Genomic DNA, 17844 nt, shown 5'->3' on the forward strand with positions numbered 1-17844 from the left:
TTCATAGCCCAGCTGCTAACAAACCACAAAAGCTCTATTAATTTCTCTTAATGTAATTTCTTAATATTGTAATCCTCTTAATCACACCGCTGGCCAAATCTTTAAAATGCGAGACACCTATTAGCAAGACTCTATATCCTACAAAACATATTTGATGTCTAATTTCAGATCATTATGCTATAATGCAAAGGATATCGAAATGGAATCTATATGGAATGGACTTGGAAAAGGGGAGGAAAAGAGAAATAAAAGAGATAGTAATTTAGAAATTAACATTCGCCTCTTGGCTCTTTCGACATTACATACTGGTTGACCAGGAAAAAGTGAGACAATCAAATGAAGACAGATCAAATGATTAAAAGTTCAGAATATGGCAAGACAAGATTCTTTTAGGCTTTGTCATCCATCAGACTGGCCCAAGGCGCTCCTGGTCAACAAGCCATGATTCTATCTATATATCAAAAAATTCAGACCAGTAAAAGAATTTGTGAGTCTTCCAAGTGGATCAACGCTGACCTCTACTGGTAAAGTGTTTTATAAAAACAGGTCAAACTGAAAAGCAGCCCCCTTGCACAGTCGCCCCCCAAAAAGCCGGATGTGGGAGTTTTTTATAAGCTAGATATTTTTAAAAGATAAAAAAGGTTATAAAATACAGAGCGCCAAGTCCACCAATTATCCCAGATGTCATCTGGTGGATCCATAGAAATGGGAAAAGAAATACTGAAGTGAGAGCACGTTGAAATCTGTTTCTTAGTCAAAAGCCACCTGAATTCACAGTGCAGTAGAAAGAGGAAGCATTCCAGCTGTGGCATCAGGAGATCTCTTGGGAAGCTTTTTCTTAACAGGGCACTTGTACCCTCAATAGCTGCTTAACAAGCAAAATTTTAGCATATTGTATGAAACATTCCCCTATTGTTGTATTTACCACTTATGAAGATAAGGTTCACCTGCTGATGTTTTGCTACATAGCCATTTATTGAAAGCATAAAATTCCTGCTACAGGAATGTTGTGAACCTTGAATGACAAAAAGTGACCACACCCCAATATAAATGAATTCACATTTGATTGCAAATTAAATCCCAACAACTCAAGAAACTCACTTCCCCATTTTAGAATAAGAACATGGATATGTTTGGGCATATGAAGACTTAAACCCTTTGGGGCAAATAAGCTTAAAATTATGAAGTAAAAGTTATGGTTTTAAATTAACTATTAGAATGCACAGGTCTATCTATTTAGGATGAATTATTTGACAATTTTCATATATTCATTTATTGGATTTTGACAATCTATAAAATAATGATGATGATGATGATGATGATGATGATGATGATGATGATGATGATGATGATGATGGAAGGGACCTTGAAGGTCATCTAGCCCAACCCCCTGCTCAGGCAGGAAACCCTATACCATTTCAAGTAAATGACTGTCCAGTCTCTTCTTGAAAACTTCCAGTGTTGGAGCATTCACAGCTTCTGGAGGCAGGTTGTTCCACTGGTTAATTGTTCTAACTGTCAGAAAATTTCTCCTTAGTTCTAGGTTGCTTGTCTCCTTGATTAGTTTCCACCCGTTGCTTCTTGGCCTGCCTTCGGATGCTTTGGAGAAGAGCTTGACTCCCTCTTCTTTGTGGCAGCCCCTGAGATATTGGAACACTGCTATCATGTCCCCCGCTTATCCTTCTCTTCATTAAACTAGACATACCCAATTCCAGCAACCGTTCTTTATATGTTTTAGCCTCCAGTCCCCTAATCATCTTTGTTGCTCTTCTCTGTACTCTTTCTAGAGTCTCAACATCTTTTTTACATCGTGGTGACCAAAACTGGATGCAGTATTCCAGGTGTGGCCTTACCAAAGCATTGTAAAGTGGTACTTCACTTGATCTTGATTCTATCCCTCTGTTAATGCAGCCAAGGCATTGTAAAGTGGTATTAATACTTCACGTGATCTTGATTCTATCCCTCTGTTCTAAATTCATAATATTCTGTTAACTGGAATTTTAATTAGACTTATCAAACAGGGGGAAAAATAAGAAAATAAAACCAACAGTTTTACCCCAAACCCAAAGATTCCACTCCAAGTGAGCATTTTGGCTCATAAACAGATTCATCTAGTTAGTTTAATTACAATCACATGATACTAATCATCATGTGATGATAGTAATACATTTGTAGATCTACTACCATGAGCTAATTTTTCACACATGGAAATCTGTTGCCATATTACTGTACTTTTGAATCTTTTCTATGCTGAGGTCACATCATTTCCTTTCTCCCTTTAAAAACTTCAGCCCAATCCTTTGTCTGTATTTGTTTTCATTTAGCATTTTAACATCTTCCCCATGGCCTTGAAGTTTTATTGATGAGCAGAAATTAGAGAAAAAGTGCTTGTTTTTTATTAGATACAGCCTAATGATAATTAAGCCAGCAGCATAGAAAAGTTTGTGATAATAAACAACACAAGACCTCAACCAATACCTGTGTGGATTTCTAAAAGTTCTCCAGGGGGCACAATAGGCTAAAATTATAACGCTCTATATCATATATTTTTTCCAACATGGCTAAAGATGGTTGTCAGCGGCTAAAATTAAGAAATTTGTAACAATATCAACCCTTTAAAATCAGTGCTTCCAAAATCTGAGAGAAACCTAACATACCTGTATTCCAGGGCACAAGTCAGTTTCATAATTTCTCCCATGGACTAGTCTTCTGTTTATAGTGCAGGATATTTTTGATTACAAATAGATTAACATCCATATAGAACTTTGGAATCAGCCAATCTAGGCCTAATTTGGGTTCCCCCAACCTATGTCAATGCTGTTTGAAGCCACCTGCTCGGACCTTAATGGTTCCATGATCCCAGCTGAGAGCTGAAAAACCAATTAAGATTGACTAGTGCATGCTTTGCTTTGACACTGTCAATATAGCTTGGGAAGGTCAAAGGTTAACGTCATACTTAGTGCATTGAAGGAGAGTGTCAGATTTGTTAAATACTCTGGTAATGAAGTCAGGGCAGCTGCATTATTTTGTCATTTTCTGGCCTGTGAGGAGACATAGGCATAGCCCAAACAGATCTATAAGGACTTACATTAGGAGGCCACAAGCATAAGTATAGAATTACACCAGGCCCAGCATGAGAGAAAGAAACACTAGAAACCAACAGCTCAGTTGACGTGGAAGGTGGAGGTGGCGCCATTACTGCAAGTGTGCAAACACCATACAGACAGTTCAATCCAAGGCATGCATATACACTCAGCTCTCTATGGGTATGCCCTGGAAAGTAAAAAAAACCCTGGTCCTCACCTTCCACGCTGTGTGGGCCTTTTACATCAACAACTAATTACCACCTCATCAATACCATCCCAAGCCCATCTGTATTTCACAATAGCAGCAGTTTTTAGCCACTTTTTCTCCTGGAATAGGAACCAAGAAACTGTCACAGTGATAAAGCTATTTTGGCAGGGAACAGGCATTATGATATTTTTTCCCGGTTTCTAGACCTCTGCATTCAAAGCAGCAGACATTGTTTTTTCATTCATCCAGGACTGCGTTCTTGCATTAAAAACAAACTGTGGAGGAAGTCCCTAGCAAAATTGAGCAACCAGCAAGCATCATCAGTCAAAAGAAAAAAAAGAAAAAACACTTAATAAATGTTGAGTGCAATTATGAGGAAATAGAGAGGTTTTTCTCTATAGTGCTGCCCACTATCTTCTGATGTAGCTTTAAGTAAATTATCTTGCTCCATAAAAATAACAATGAAGCTCATCAGTAATAATGTTCAGACAAACAAATGGGGGCAAAAGGCACTTCCTCCTCCTACTCACTACCTTGAAGCTGGCAAATTGAGGTGCTGGAAATAAATAATTAACTACTTCCTGACCAGGCTGATGAAAAAGAACATGCAAAGAAGTGATGGTGGTGGGGACATAAATCTTACTGATGGAGCAGGTTATATTTTATTTAAAATATCCTCAAAAAGAGGAGAGAGATGATCTATCGAATGTATTGAGAAAATGCTAATGCATAATAGCAGGTGTCAGGAGGCTCGTCCATCACTCTCTGCTGCCTTCCAGAGATCCATATCTAATTAACGGTAATGAATGAGCAAGCCTCACTGACAACAAGCCACCAGTTTGTTATGGAAATCAGGCAAAACAATTAATTAAGCAAACTGTTCCCATCATGGAGACCTGAACTTTGGGTTCTTGTCTTTGTTGCTGTTCTGTCTACTAGCACAAAATTTAGGCAAAATCAGCACCTTTAACTGATTAGGATACTGTTTTGGCACTCAAAGAATGCCTACACAAATCTCACTTTATTCCTGCCAGCCCATCAGATCCTGGCTGGTTCCTTCCATTTCTTGTATGAACTGGAGGACCTTTAACAGGCCGACATACCATGATTGCAAATGGTTTAGACATCTCTAAAAAAAAGTGATTTTCAGGGCATTGTTATAAGCATTCTTACTGTCGGGCAGATCACACCAACCTTAATCTAGCTCAAATGAAGAACACGTCTCTTGGTCTATGCTACTATTCAAAGGGAGGAAAAGGTAAAAGTAAAAAAAAAATCATTACTAGGTCCAGACCTTCCTAAGAAGTATTTGTCCAAGGATCAATCTGTATTGCATGTATAGTTGTTTGTACTAAATTGGCTTCAAAAGAGTCTTTTGGCTTCCTCCTTAGGGAGGAAGCTGAAGCCACCAGCCTGAGGATGACGGATGGGATTCCGTCGAAACGTTGCTCCTACACCTTCAACTCTACGCGGGAAAAACCCGAATGACCAAAGATCCACATACAAACACCCGCGAAAACCTCAGAAAACATATATATATATATATATATATGAATGATATTGGTGGATGGAATCGGTATATTGGTAGAGCTAAATGAATGTAGCTGTGATGAACTTTCTGGGGTCATATTCATTTTTAATTACAAGTCAAATTAAAAATTAAAGTCAAACACTGTGAACAGTTTAGCTGTTAACAATGTTTAAAGGAGGAAAATTACTTTCAGTTAGCCAGAAAGTGACTTTCAAAAGAACATTAATAAAGAAGCAAAGCATCATATATTCCCAGCTATAGGAGTTCTACCACAAGCTTCACTTTGTGAAAGATGGTATCAAAAGCAATCCAATAGAACCTAATGGAAGCAGCAGAGAGGGTGTACAAGTCAAAATGGTTGTTGATGCTATTTGCACATCATGTTAAATAGGCATTCTAACATTCTAAAATAGAGCAAATTTTCACTACATTAGGTCTATTTTGTATTGTTACATTAAAAACATTTCAGCCTTCTGTAGCTCATGAAATATTTAGGAAAGTTCAAGCAGGATCTAATCAAACTAAAAAATATACAGCAGTCCAAAGTGATAGAAAAATTGTCTTTTTTTTTACTTGTTGTCTACTAGCAATTGAAAAGACTACTAAGTACATTGGGCTAATTATGGCTGAGAAGAATAGTAAACTATTGTGCCCAACTGAAATATAAAGTGGAAATGGCTCAACACGATTTGGGGTGTTGTTTCAAAACTAGCATCAACAAGAATAGAACCAAAAAATAAATGTGAGTATATTATATGGTTGTTATGTCTTAAAACATAGCTTTTAAAGCCAAGATCAATTATGTCAACACACCAGTTGTACAGTATGTATGGTATAATTATGTATGGAACACATCCTGTGTTTGCACAGACAGAAGTACAAAATAACGACAGATCATATGAAAGTAAGTGATTGTGGTATTCAAGACTTTGCATAGACATCAGAGCAGAGTGTCATTTATGACCTGGACTCCTGGCCCCAGAACTTGGCTCCTTGGCCTTACATGTCAATGGCACTTCAAGATCTCCAATTGCAGGCGTGTATTCGGTTCTTGGTCTATTGACCCTGAAGCAACAAGGTCTCAAGGTTAATTTCTTATCAATATTTTATTGTCAGATCTTTAATCAAAATGAGAGGTTGGAAACAACTAAGGTGTGCAGAAAGCAGGATTGGACACTAGACCTTCCAGACCATTAAAACCCATGTTTTATCTTGTTGCCTTGTATTAGGTTAGGCTGAAGCAATTGATAAGACATGTTAAGTTTTCCAATAGCTTTTGGTCCTGTGTTATATTAAATACATTTAACAGATTAAAATAAAAGTCAAATAAATGTTTAAGATTAAAAAATAGTTGATATCAAATTGCACTTTACTGTAAACTTCAAGATCTGGCTTTAATTTCTGTGTCAGTTAAGCCTTCCTGACAAGATACTGAACCTCTTAAGTAACACCTACAGTCTGCTTGTAAAAGGAAAGAATATTGACCAGCTCATAAAGTTCTTATGGGACAAAAATAAAGATTGTACTAAAGTGAGTTATGGAAATAATTGCTGACAGTATATATTCAGCAACATGTTTGAAGGTCCATTAACTTTCAGTAGAAGATCTTTTCTCCAATACACACTAACAAGCCTTGTTACCTTCTGCGTAACAGGGTAAGCCTTTTTCTTGTTACCTTCTGGGAGGAGGCTTTGTGGTATCCGAAGCAGAACATCCAGATTCAGTCACAGTTTTGTGCTATACAGTATTAACTTGTGAACTCTAAAGCTTCCTCCTTCCATTATGTATCCAAGATGGACAGTGATTAATAGTTATATGTTACTTATATGTAAGGGTGTAGGCAGTGATGGGATTCAGCCAGTTCGCACCACTTCGGCAGAACCGGTAGCTAACTTTTTGTTGCCCAGTCCACAATAGACTTCTGGAAGAGGCATCCACACAGAGAACCAGTTGTTCACAAATTTGAATCCCAACACTGGATGTAGGTCTATACATATGTTGTACACAGTATATTGTTTAAATGTGTGTTATGTATGTGTACTTTGACAGCAAGTAACTAAAATTCATTTTTAATGTGTGCCGTTCTGCCCACAGTAAAAAAATGAAAATAAAGGTTAGCTAATATCTAATCTAAAAAATATCTATTTCCTTTATACCTGATTTTCCTCAGCTAAAAAGTTCTCTAACTTTTCACAGTTCGTAGATTATGTTCGCAAAAGAATGGGAAGATTTCTGTATGAATGACCAATGTATTCCTAATCGACTTTATCTCCAGTATCATCAGTTCTGATATCATTTGTGCTTAAATCTTTTCCATTTCCCTGTCCAAATTAGAAATCATGTATGAATTTATGTCTGAACCCTTCCTGAAACAAAAATGTTCCTTTCAGAAAATCATTTTGATCAGCATCTTATTTCCTAGTGGCCCATCCAGATGCATCAAGGAAGCTCACTAGCAAATTACAAAACTTACAGCTCTTTCCCTCAGTTGTACTTTAGTAACTATTATTCAGGGACGCGGTGGCTCAGTGGGTTAGGACGCTGAGCTTGTCGATCAGAAGGTCGGCAGTTTGGCGGGTCGAATCCCGAGTGCCGCGTAACAGAGTGAGCGCCTGTTACTCGTCCCAGCTTCTGCCAACCTAGCAGTTCGAAAGCACGTAAAAATGCAAGTAGAAAAATAGGGACCACTACGGTGGGAAGGTAACAGCGTTCCGTGCGCCTTTGGCGTCTAGTCATGCCGGCCACATGACTACGGAGACGTCCTCGGACAAGCACTGGCTCTTCGGCTTTGAAACGGAGATGAGCACCGGCCCCTAGAGTCAGAAACGACTAGCACACATGTGCGGGGGAACCTTTACCTTTACCTTTAACTATTATTCAGTTCCTTTGGATAGAAATAATCTTCAACTTACGACCACAACTGAGCCCAAAATTTCTGTTGTTAAGTGAATTTTGCCCCATTTTTCAACCTTTCTTGCCACAATTGTTAAGTAAATTACTGCATTTGTTGTCAGTAACATGGTTGTTAATGGCTTCCCGGTTGACTTTGCTTGTCAGAAGGTCGCAAAAGGAAATCACATGACCTTGCGAAACTGCAAACTTTATAAATATGAGCCAGTTGCCAAGTGTCTGAATTTTGATCACATGATCTTGGGGATACTGCAATAGTCATATGTGTGAAAAATGATAATAAGTCACTTTTTTCAGTGCCGTTGTAACTTTAAACAGTTACTAAACCAACCTTTCTAAGTCAAGGACTACCTCTATTGGAAGCACCATATAATTATTAAAATAACAGGCCCATCCTCCATTAATTTGTCCAATTTGTTTTTTAAAGTGATCTACATTACTATTATCACTATGGCCATGGCACAAAGCTTCATTACTTATGTATTTATACAAGTCATTTATTTTAACTCTCTTAAATTTAAACTACCTGTGGTTCTAAGCTGCCTTTAAAGCAGCATTCTGAGAATGATTGAATTAATGAATATGTGTGTCAATTCTTACAGAGTGAATACAATATAAATGCACACACTTCAAAGAGGAATTATTATTTACTTGCATCTATTATTCACAATATATGTTATTCTAACATATGCCGGTGAAAAATGGACACTAACCTCACAATTGATAGAAAAATTATGATGGCACAAAGAGCCATGGTATTCTGTACCAGCCTACTACCGGCCCTGCAGAAAAGGCAGGGACAACCCCTTTACAAACGGCAAGAGGCTGGAACTAAGCCTGCCAAATTTATTAACATAAAACAGAGCAAAACAAGACACGAACCATGAAACAGGAGCTATTCAAACGGTTGCCTTCAGCAAACCAGCCCTCCCACGCATTCCCCTTTTAAACAGTTCAGGGCGTGGCTTCTCTCTGCCTCCTTCCGAGGTGCCCCATTGCCTTCCTCTGTTTACTCCTGATTGACTGCCTCCTGCGTCGGGCGTCCTTGAACAGGGCCAGCTGTGGGTCATCTTCATCCACGCTGTCAGGCTCACACAACTGGGTCTGCGTCGTAACCAGATGGGAGGGGCCTGGCTGAGGGCTCTCATCAGCAAGCTCTCCAACACCCTCAGCAACCTCTCCAACACCCCCCTCCTCCTCCTCTGAATCGTCCGACCCAACTGCCGAACCCACAGGCTGACCCTGAATCACAACACATGGAAAGAAACATGCTAGGCATTACAAGACAAGATGGAAAGACCTGCGTGTGGATTAGAGCAGATGTTCCCAACCTTTTGGGCACCAGGGACTGGTTATGTGGAGAGAGGTTTTTTCACGGACCGGAGGGGGGCGTGGTTTTGTGTGCTGCCTGCATCCTGCAGATGGGGCTTTGCTTGTTTGTGCAGACCTGTTGCTGGCATGCCGCAGCCTGGTACTGGTCCACAGACCGGGGGTTGGGGACCCCTGGATTAGAGAACAAATGAAGTGTATGACATCATCAAGAGAGTAAAATAATTGCAATGGGAATAGGCTGGTCACATAGCAAGAAGAACTGATGGCAGGTGGACCAAGGCAGTCATAGAATGGATCCCACTTGATAAAAAGCGTTCATAAAGAGACCTAAAACAAGGTGGATTGACAACATCAGCAAGTATTTTGGGCCCAATTGTCAAAAGAAAGCTCAGGACTGTATTGGTTGGAAACATGCAAAAGAGGCCTTCATCCTGCAGTGGATAGACAATGGCTAAAATGATGACGATGATGATGATGATGAAGATGATGATTGATGATTCACAGCACTGGATTTTATAAATACAAACTATTCAAAAGTTATTGCTTTCTACTTGACATACTTTTGCTATTTCTCAAATAATTAAAATAAAAAGTATTTTATTTTATAAGACTTATTGTCTTCCCCTCAATTAAAAACAGATACCGTACTTTGACTCAAAAAGACAACATGTTTCAACAATAATTTGCTTTAAAACAAGCATAGGTTTATCGTTCCAGTGCTATATAATACTTTTAGCTTGGTTGTTTGCTTGTAGATGTTTCATTACCCAACTAGGTAACCTCATCAGATAATCTCATCAGTTAAGTAATGAAATGTCTCCAAGCAAACAACCAAGCTCAGAGAACACCAAGGACTCCACAAAGTTCAACCCTGAACTACATTATTTATATTGTCTTCGGTTGGAGATTCTTTTAGCCATCTGGCCTTTTTGGAAAATCCACAATTGTTGATGACTTGATGGATTTTAAATATTTATGGTAGAACATATAAACCTAATACAGAGAAATCCATCCAAAGTCAATTTAACAATCCTTATGATTTCAACCCCAAATGTGACATTATGACAAGTCCAATAAAAAAAAATCTTACTCTTAAATTGCATGTCAGCAAGACAATTCAACCAACCATTATCAAACATTCTCTGGTACGTCCAATATATATATGGCGCAATTTTATTAACATAATAATTTCTATAAGATCATAGGAAACTAATTTTAGGTATCTAAATGGACCTCTGCTGACTTACCAGGACAAGCCATTCAAACCCATTTGTTCCACAGATCCTCTATTTTGTTGTTGTTGTTCAACTTTTGGTAAAGAAAAAGTTAAAAATGTAGGAGTCCCATTCCAAAATCTTCAACTTCTGCAAACTTCTGAAACAATAGAATCTGGAACAAACAAGCTGAACAACTAAAATCTGAGTAGAGTAAATACAGTAAGCTTTTTAAAAAAATCTGCAAAATTTTAAAAGAAAGCTCCACTTGATCCAGTCATAAATACTATGAAAATAACAATAGCAATAGAGTTAGTAATAGCAAACTTAGACTTATATACTGCTTCATAGTCCTTTACAGCAGGGGTCCCCAACCCCCAGTCTGTGGAGCAGTACCGGGCCGCAGCATGCCAGCAACCGGTCCGCACAAACATGCAAAGCCCATCAGTGAGATGCAGGCAGCACACAAAATCATGTACTCTCTGGTCCGTGGAGAAACCTCTCTCCATGGAACCAGCCCCTGGTGCCCAAAAGGTTGGGGGACCTCTGCTTTACAGCATTCTCTGAGCAGTTTACGAATGCAGCATATTTTCCCCAACATTATAGGTCCCGATTTTACCAACCTCAGAAGGATGGAAGGCTGAATCAACCTTGGGCCAGGTAGGATCAAACTCCTGGCTGTGGGCAGAGCTAGCCTGCAATACAGCATTCTAACCACTGCACCACCATAGCTCCCCCTAAAGCTGAGTTTACACAAGCATACACAGAAGATTTATCTGCTCTTTTATAATTCTGATTAGCTCATGATTTGAGTAAAAATTTGCATTTGCAATGAAACAGAGGATAGGTTAAATTTAGCAGCTGAGAACACTTCCTGGAAATGTTTATACCTAGGTAAATGAAGAAGTAAAAGCAGAACTGAGCCTCTATTGTTTAACTTGACCAAATTATTTGCTAAGATCACGTGACATCAAGTAATCAAGTATTCCAATTTGCAGAATTTATCAGATAGGATACCATATGTGTTGTGTCGTGAGTTCTTCACGCAGGAAAGGAGACGAGGCAAGTGAGTTAAACAAACAAAGTGAGTTATTGCTTGCAGGATCTGAACTGAGAATTGGGCTGCAGCTTGCAGCAATTTATAGCCTGGCCCCTAGACGGCAGCCAATAGGTTTAAAATATAAAGCAACCCATTGCCGCCCAGGGTCAGCCAATAGCAGCACTGGAGACCTGGAGTCTGGGTAGCTGGAGAGCCATTAGCTGCTCCAGCTTACCACAAATGAGCCCAATACATAACAATATGTTAATGAAATTAAATCAGGAATAGAAATTTCTGGTCTAATATAAAAGTTATTTCTGCATTTATGCTTTTCCAGTTTATTATAATTCCACTATGTTGTGCTTAACTGCAAAAATATTTTCTTACTTCCACATTAAACTGAATGATTTATCTGGCTAATGAAAAAAATAGGTTCATAAACAGACTTCTAATCTCATTTCCATTTAAAATCTTTCTTGATATCCTGTGTCAGAAATAAATATTAGGTAGTAGGACTCTGTGATTTTTTTCTGATGTTCATCCATTTCTCAAATATAGAATAATTAACTTTTTACCCAGGAGATCATCAAAGTAAATTTGTCCTGCATGAACTCACAGTAACTCTATTACCTTGTGCCTGCCAAGAGAGCTTTTAGGTTGAAAATACAGCACTGCTTCAGTTGGAAAAATACAATCCAATATTTAGATGAGCAACGTTTACCTGCTACCATTAAAAAGGCACTATAGTGGAAGTATTTGTAACTCTTTTGCTATTTTAACTAGAGAAGAATCAGTTGGTTTCCCCTGCTACCCCACAAATTAGACATTTTTATAAAAACAGAACAGACTTTATTCAGGAAAACATCTGAAAAATAACTAATATAATCACTCCCTTAGCAAAAAACTTGCTCCTTGGAAAAATTACTGTATGTACAGCAAGTACCTGCTGCCAAGCTTCGTCCTAACTTGGCAGACATGACTCTAGCGAAGATATGTCCACATTGGTTGATACTTTATACTTCTACCAAAACCCAATTGTAAAATAAGAACAGAAATATGTGCATATTTACATAGGGCTCCAAGTTCTCTGTCTCAACACTTACTTACACCATATCTACATATGCTCTGAACAAAGATTTAACTACAAAAAACTCGCTGTGATTATCCAATGCAGCCTAAAATGTGCCTTTAATTTCCCACATCCCAAGCTTTCTCTCCTCCCCAGGTCACTTTGCTCATCACTCCTTTCCCTGGTCACTACTTCGCTGTGACTTCTCCTAGTTGTTTCCTTTCTTGCTTTGTGTCCCACAACCCTTTCTACTCATATCCCACCACTGTCCTTATTATCACTACAGCCTGGCCACCTCTTCCCCCATCCCCTCTATTTCCGCAGTCTGATGAATTTTCCCCTCCTGTCAAACCATTTATCATTCTGCCCCTGCTTCTCCCAACCCCTGGATAATCCTTTTTTCCTCCCTTATTACGCTGCCCATCTAGTCACCCTACTCCTACAGCCAATAATCCTCTAAAGGATAAAATAAACAAAATAAAGCATTAACTTGCTACACAAAGGTTGGGCAGCCCTCAGAGGTCAGTTGCACACCTGTATAGAAAAAGGTAAAGATGACCGTGTGTGTGTGTGTGTGTGTGTATGTATACATATGTTGTTGTTGTTGTTGTTGTTAGCTGAGAAGTCATGTCCGACCCATCGCGAACCCATGGACAATGTTCCTCCAGGCCTTCCTGTCATCTACCATCTTCTGGAGTCCATTTAAGCTCACGCCTACTGCTTCAGTGACTCCATCCAGCCACCTCATTCTCTGTCGTCCCTTTCTTCTATTGCCCTCAATCTTTCCAGCATTAGGCTCTTCTCCAGTGAGTCCTTCCTTCTCATTAGGTGGCCAAAGTATTTGAGTTTTAGCTTCAGGATCTGGCCTTCTAAAGTGCAGTCAGGGTTGATCTCCTCTAGGACTGACCGGTTTGATTGCCTTGCAGTCCAAGGGACTCGCAGGAGTCTTCTCCAGCACATAGTTCAAAGGCCTCAATTCTTACATATTCATATACGTGTGTGTGTGTGTGTGTATGTATATTGTTTAGAAATTTCATATTGCAATTTAAATGGAACTAAAAAACAATATTCATTTTCATTTTAGATGACTCTTTTCATCATAATTTTTGCTTAACAGAGATGTAACATTTAAGTATTTGAACTGCGGATTATCTGGTTATTCACTGATTAATTTTGCATTTATTCTTCTAATCTGATATGATGTAATCCATTTTTATTATTTAAATTTTAATTTCCTTTGGCAATAATTGGGAAACATTTTTTTTAAATATGTAAGTCTTTAGAGTAAAACAAACTGACTTGAGGCATGCAGTTTATCAAGTTCCAAATTAAAGTGATGTACAGGGTAGGCAGCAGAATTCATCATACGCTTGATCAGTGCTAAAAAAAGTCTATATCAATTATATATTATATAATTTGATCTAACAGTAATACTGATGTAATATAGCACAGTTTAGGTTCAGTGAAAACAACTTGGAATATATTTATGTAAATCAACTGTACACAGTTTTCAGAATGAGACTGCAATTCTCCATGCTTACCTGGAAATAAGTTTAAACAAAATTAACATTTAGTACAAAGCACTGGCTGGTTGAAGTGCACCAATAAACACTACTTTAAAACAAATGAAGCATAAAAACACAAAGTCATCCTGCTAATTTTTCATATTATTTATCATGGATTTTCACATATCCCCACCCCCAAAATCTAAAAAAGCATAGACATTAAAATTTATAGAGAAACAGCTACATAGCTTTAGTTCTCCAACATTTTTGGCAATATTGTGGAAAAAGAGCCAAAAGCTATTGCATTCAGCAAAAGTGGCAGCAAATCCATTTGAAAGATAAAGCATATCCTAATTTTCTGGGATGAAAGTACTATGAAAACTCATCCTGCCAGATCTGCAGTTAAGACAATTAAAGAAACAAGATTAAAAACCTTTACAGTATTCTTCTGGAATCCCATTAATTTCATTGGCATTAATATAGCACTAAGAACTGAGATTTTATTACCTAGCAAATGGGGCTGCTAGCACTGGCGAGAGGCTCACGGCTCAGCTAGTGCTGACACGAGATTCACGGATCAGCTAGCGCCAGGGCAAGGACCAGCCACTCACACAGCCTGGTGGCCAAGAGACCATGGCCCGGTAGTGGGCCACGGCCCATAGATTGGGGACCTCTGTATTAGAATCCACTAATTCCCAGAGAGCTCCATACTGGATGATCATTTCTAACGCACAGTTAAACCACAAACAAACTATCCCAAGTTAATGGATAATGACACAAAAGCATATGCTTAGAAATAAAGCACTAAGGTATACAAATTGAGCAGCCATTTAAGTTTGAAAAAAAGAGATAAAACAGACACCAAGATGAGTAACTCCATTATTTAATAGTTATTAAAGTTACAACAGAATGTCTAGTACTCTCATCAGTACTTTTTCTTGTGATAGCTTTCTCACTCATGAACATGTTAATATAGATAAGTTGCTATAAAATTACTTTTGCCCACCTATCTACTTAAAATAGGACCGTAAAGGAACATTTTCTGCTAGTTTTCTAACCATGATTATTGAATCAAAGTTTGATTTCTACAGATAAGGCAGTTACAACGAAATGTTTATTTGTGCATGCAATTCATGCCATAACTCCTAAAAGAGATTTGCACCGAATGGAACCAATTCCTCCTCTTAATTCTATCTTGTACCATATACATTTCAATGGACAATAAATTCCTATTTGCACAATCTAACTTCGCCATCTTTCTTTCTGCTAGAAGAAAAATCTGAGAAATGAGAGAAAAAAGAAATACAACAAAGGAAGCATCTAACAAAATAACTGAATGGAGACAGTGCTGTTCATATTCTATAGCTCCACATAATCACATCGAATATGGTATATTAGACATGGATAAATTAAGGAACCTATGTATCTCAGAAAGATTCCAATAACTGGAATCTTTGGAAATTAAATTAAATTAAATTACGGTAGATTAGATTAAATTAAATTAAATTAAATGAGCAAGAGTTCTTCCAACTCTTGGCAAATGACAGAACCAGCAGTATTATTTAATATATAAACTCAATCAACAGAAGAGGTGTATGCTGGTATCTTCAGATTGGCCATACTAGTGAGAAGAAGTGCTTTCAATGCAACTGTACATGAAGGAGATGCAGTGAGTAGCATAGGAGGTAGGATATGCTCGCAGATGGCTAACGTGATCAGAGTGCACAAAGTCAACAGTCTTAATAAGGACCTGTTGCTGTCGTCGAGCCTGTACCATGTCCTCGATGTCCCTTGCTAAGATGACAGAATCAGCTTTGGAATAGAAATAGAGCTCAGGCCATTTAGAAGGCTGGTTCAACATTGCTTCATAATGGCTCTCATGTATAAAGCGGGTCACAGGATACAACACAATCCGCAATGTCCCCACCAACACTGCAAACGACAGTAGAAGAAAGTACTTTATGCATATATTGTACGATGCTAAGACAACCGAGAGGGCACGAACCGCACCCTTCAAGTTCTTCCTGCCAGGTGCACTATCGAAAACAGTCCCCACTACCCTCAGATGCTGGAACTGCTGTTGAGTGTGAAGAAGTTCCACAATGTAACGATAGAGCATGAACCCGCCGTTGCTGAAGACATGGAAGAGTAGAGGCTTCGTCTCCACTTTGTAATCAAAAAGGAGCTCCAACAGCTTTGTAGCCAAAGTCTGCATGGATTTTACACCCAAGGATTCTGAAAAGAACACAAGTCTCCATGGAGCTGTATACCGGATCACTACACACCCCTGTGAGGAATACACATGTTTTAGAATAGGTTTATAATTTCTCTTTTTTAAAAAAAAATGACAAAATGTCTCAACAGGACTCATGTTTAGTAAAATCAATATTACTCTTTTCAGTGTCAATAACTCAAGCAAGTGCTCATAGCTTATAATCGCTGTGCAGTTAACACGGTATACAACCATTCACAGATAGCACAGTACAGCAACTGAAATGTCAGACCAGGAGTGGGAAATTCAGGTTATACTTCACCCTCGAATACAAAAGTTAACTGGGTTGTCTTGAACTAGTCAAACTTTCTCACCCCCTTTTCCCTCAGGGTTATTCTGCGAAGAAACAAAAGAGGAAGAAGAATTCTGTACGTGCTGCTTTGAGCTACTGAATAAAACGCAGGACATACACCTACCTATTGAAGGTAGTAAAAAGATGGACTTATGACAGGTCCCCTTAGTTATGCCTGTTGCAGTGCCTCTGCAGCCACATGATCAAAATTTGGGCGCTTACAATCACAGAGGTCCTTCCAACTCTCCCCAGGTTAAATTCCATCTTAGTTTTTTTTTTACATATAATTTTCACGAAGAAACTGGTTTGATACTTTAACAATTCTGAATAGGCCTTTTGTGGGAAAGGTGAAGATACTACTCCTGGTATTGTTGTTGTTGTTGTTTTCTTGTTGATTTCTGAGTGAGCCAAGAATGGTTTCTTTCATTTACAGACAGCAGGTGTAAATCGGCCGTCAAGGAAGCTGAATTTAGGTATGAAAAATAATATTCACCTTCTGTAGATAGATGGCGCCGTATTTCTCTAGGTACCTGTCCTTGCAGCCAGCCCACCCGAGCATTATCACCACCGGAGGATTGACTTTATCTCCTTTTTCCCAAAAAGTTTCTGAAAATGAAAATAAAAACAGAGTTTGCATCTTAGTAATTAATCACAGCGCTATGACTCTAAGAGGATACAGGTGCATTTCAGCATTGGTGGCCAGAAAAACCTCGTGGTTGTACAGCAGGGGTCTTCAAACTTGGCCCTCTTATGAGTTGTGGACTTCAACTCCCAGAATTCCTCAGCCAGGCACTCTGGCTGAGGAATTCTGGGAGTTGAACTCCACAAGTCATAAAAGGGCCAAGTTTGAAGACCCTTGTTGTACAGTATAGTCCAGGGGTAGGCAACCTCGGCTCTTTTATGACTCATGGACTTCAACTCCCAGAATTCCTGAGCCAGCATAGCTGGCTCAGGAATTCTGGGAGTTGAAGTCCATGAGTCATAAAAGAGCCGAGGTTGCCTACCCCTGGCATATAGTCCCTTTTTTTTCCCTGATAAGTTCACACAAGCACCTGAGCGGTGGAACCCGATCCCGGACCTCGGCCAAAGAAACCGACCTCGGCTCTGATTACGACGCACGTTAGACGTGCCGTTTCCACCCTAGCGGGCGCCTCACCAACTCTATGCCGGGCCATTTTTCATTTTTATTTTTATTTTTCCAATTCGCTCACTCACCAGCGCTTCGTTCCAGAGGAAACTCCACCACGCAGCCCAACTCCCGCGCTCGCCTGCCCATTGCTGCACCGGCGTTCGCCACTGCCGCTTCCGTCTTATTCCTCCTCTTTTCTTTTTTTTCTCCCCCCTCCCACCACCCGCCTCCGCCCCCGCCGGAAATGCCCGACATTT

General features: G+C 39.1%; 1 protein-coding gene across 1 annotated transcript; it reads right to left on the reverse strand.

Moving 5' to 3' along the window:
- Window positions 1–14547: 14547 nt before the first annotated feature.
- Window positions 14548–17842, reverse strand: TMEM53 (transmembrane protein 53; the record flags this gene model as incomplete). Its single annotated transcript, XM_081325742.1, has 3 exons — window positions 14548–16181; window positions 16952–17064; window positions 17674–17842. 3 exons carry the CDS (start codon window positions 17840–17842, stop codon window positions 15516–15518), a joined length of 948 nt encoding a protein of 315 aa, XP_081181868.1. The 3' UTR covers window positions 14548–15515.
- Between the last annotated feature and the right edge of the window lie 2 nt (window positions 17843–17844).

The sequence above is a fragment of the Vipera berus genome (genome assembly GCF_964194415.1).
Source record: "Vipera berus genome assembly, chromosome: 3".
Taxonomy (NCBI): domain Eukaryota; kingdom Metazoa; phylum Chordata; class Lepidosauria; order Squamata; family Viperidae; genus Vipera; species Vipera berus.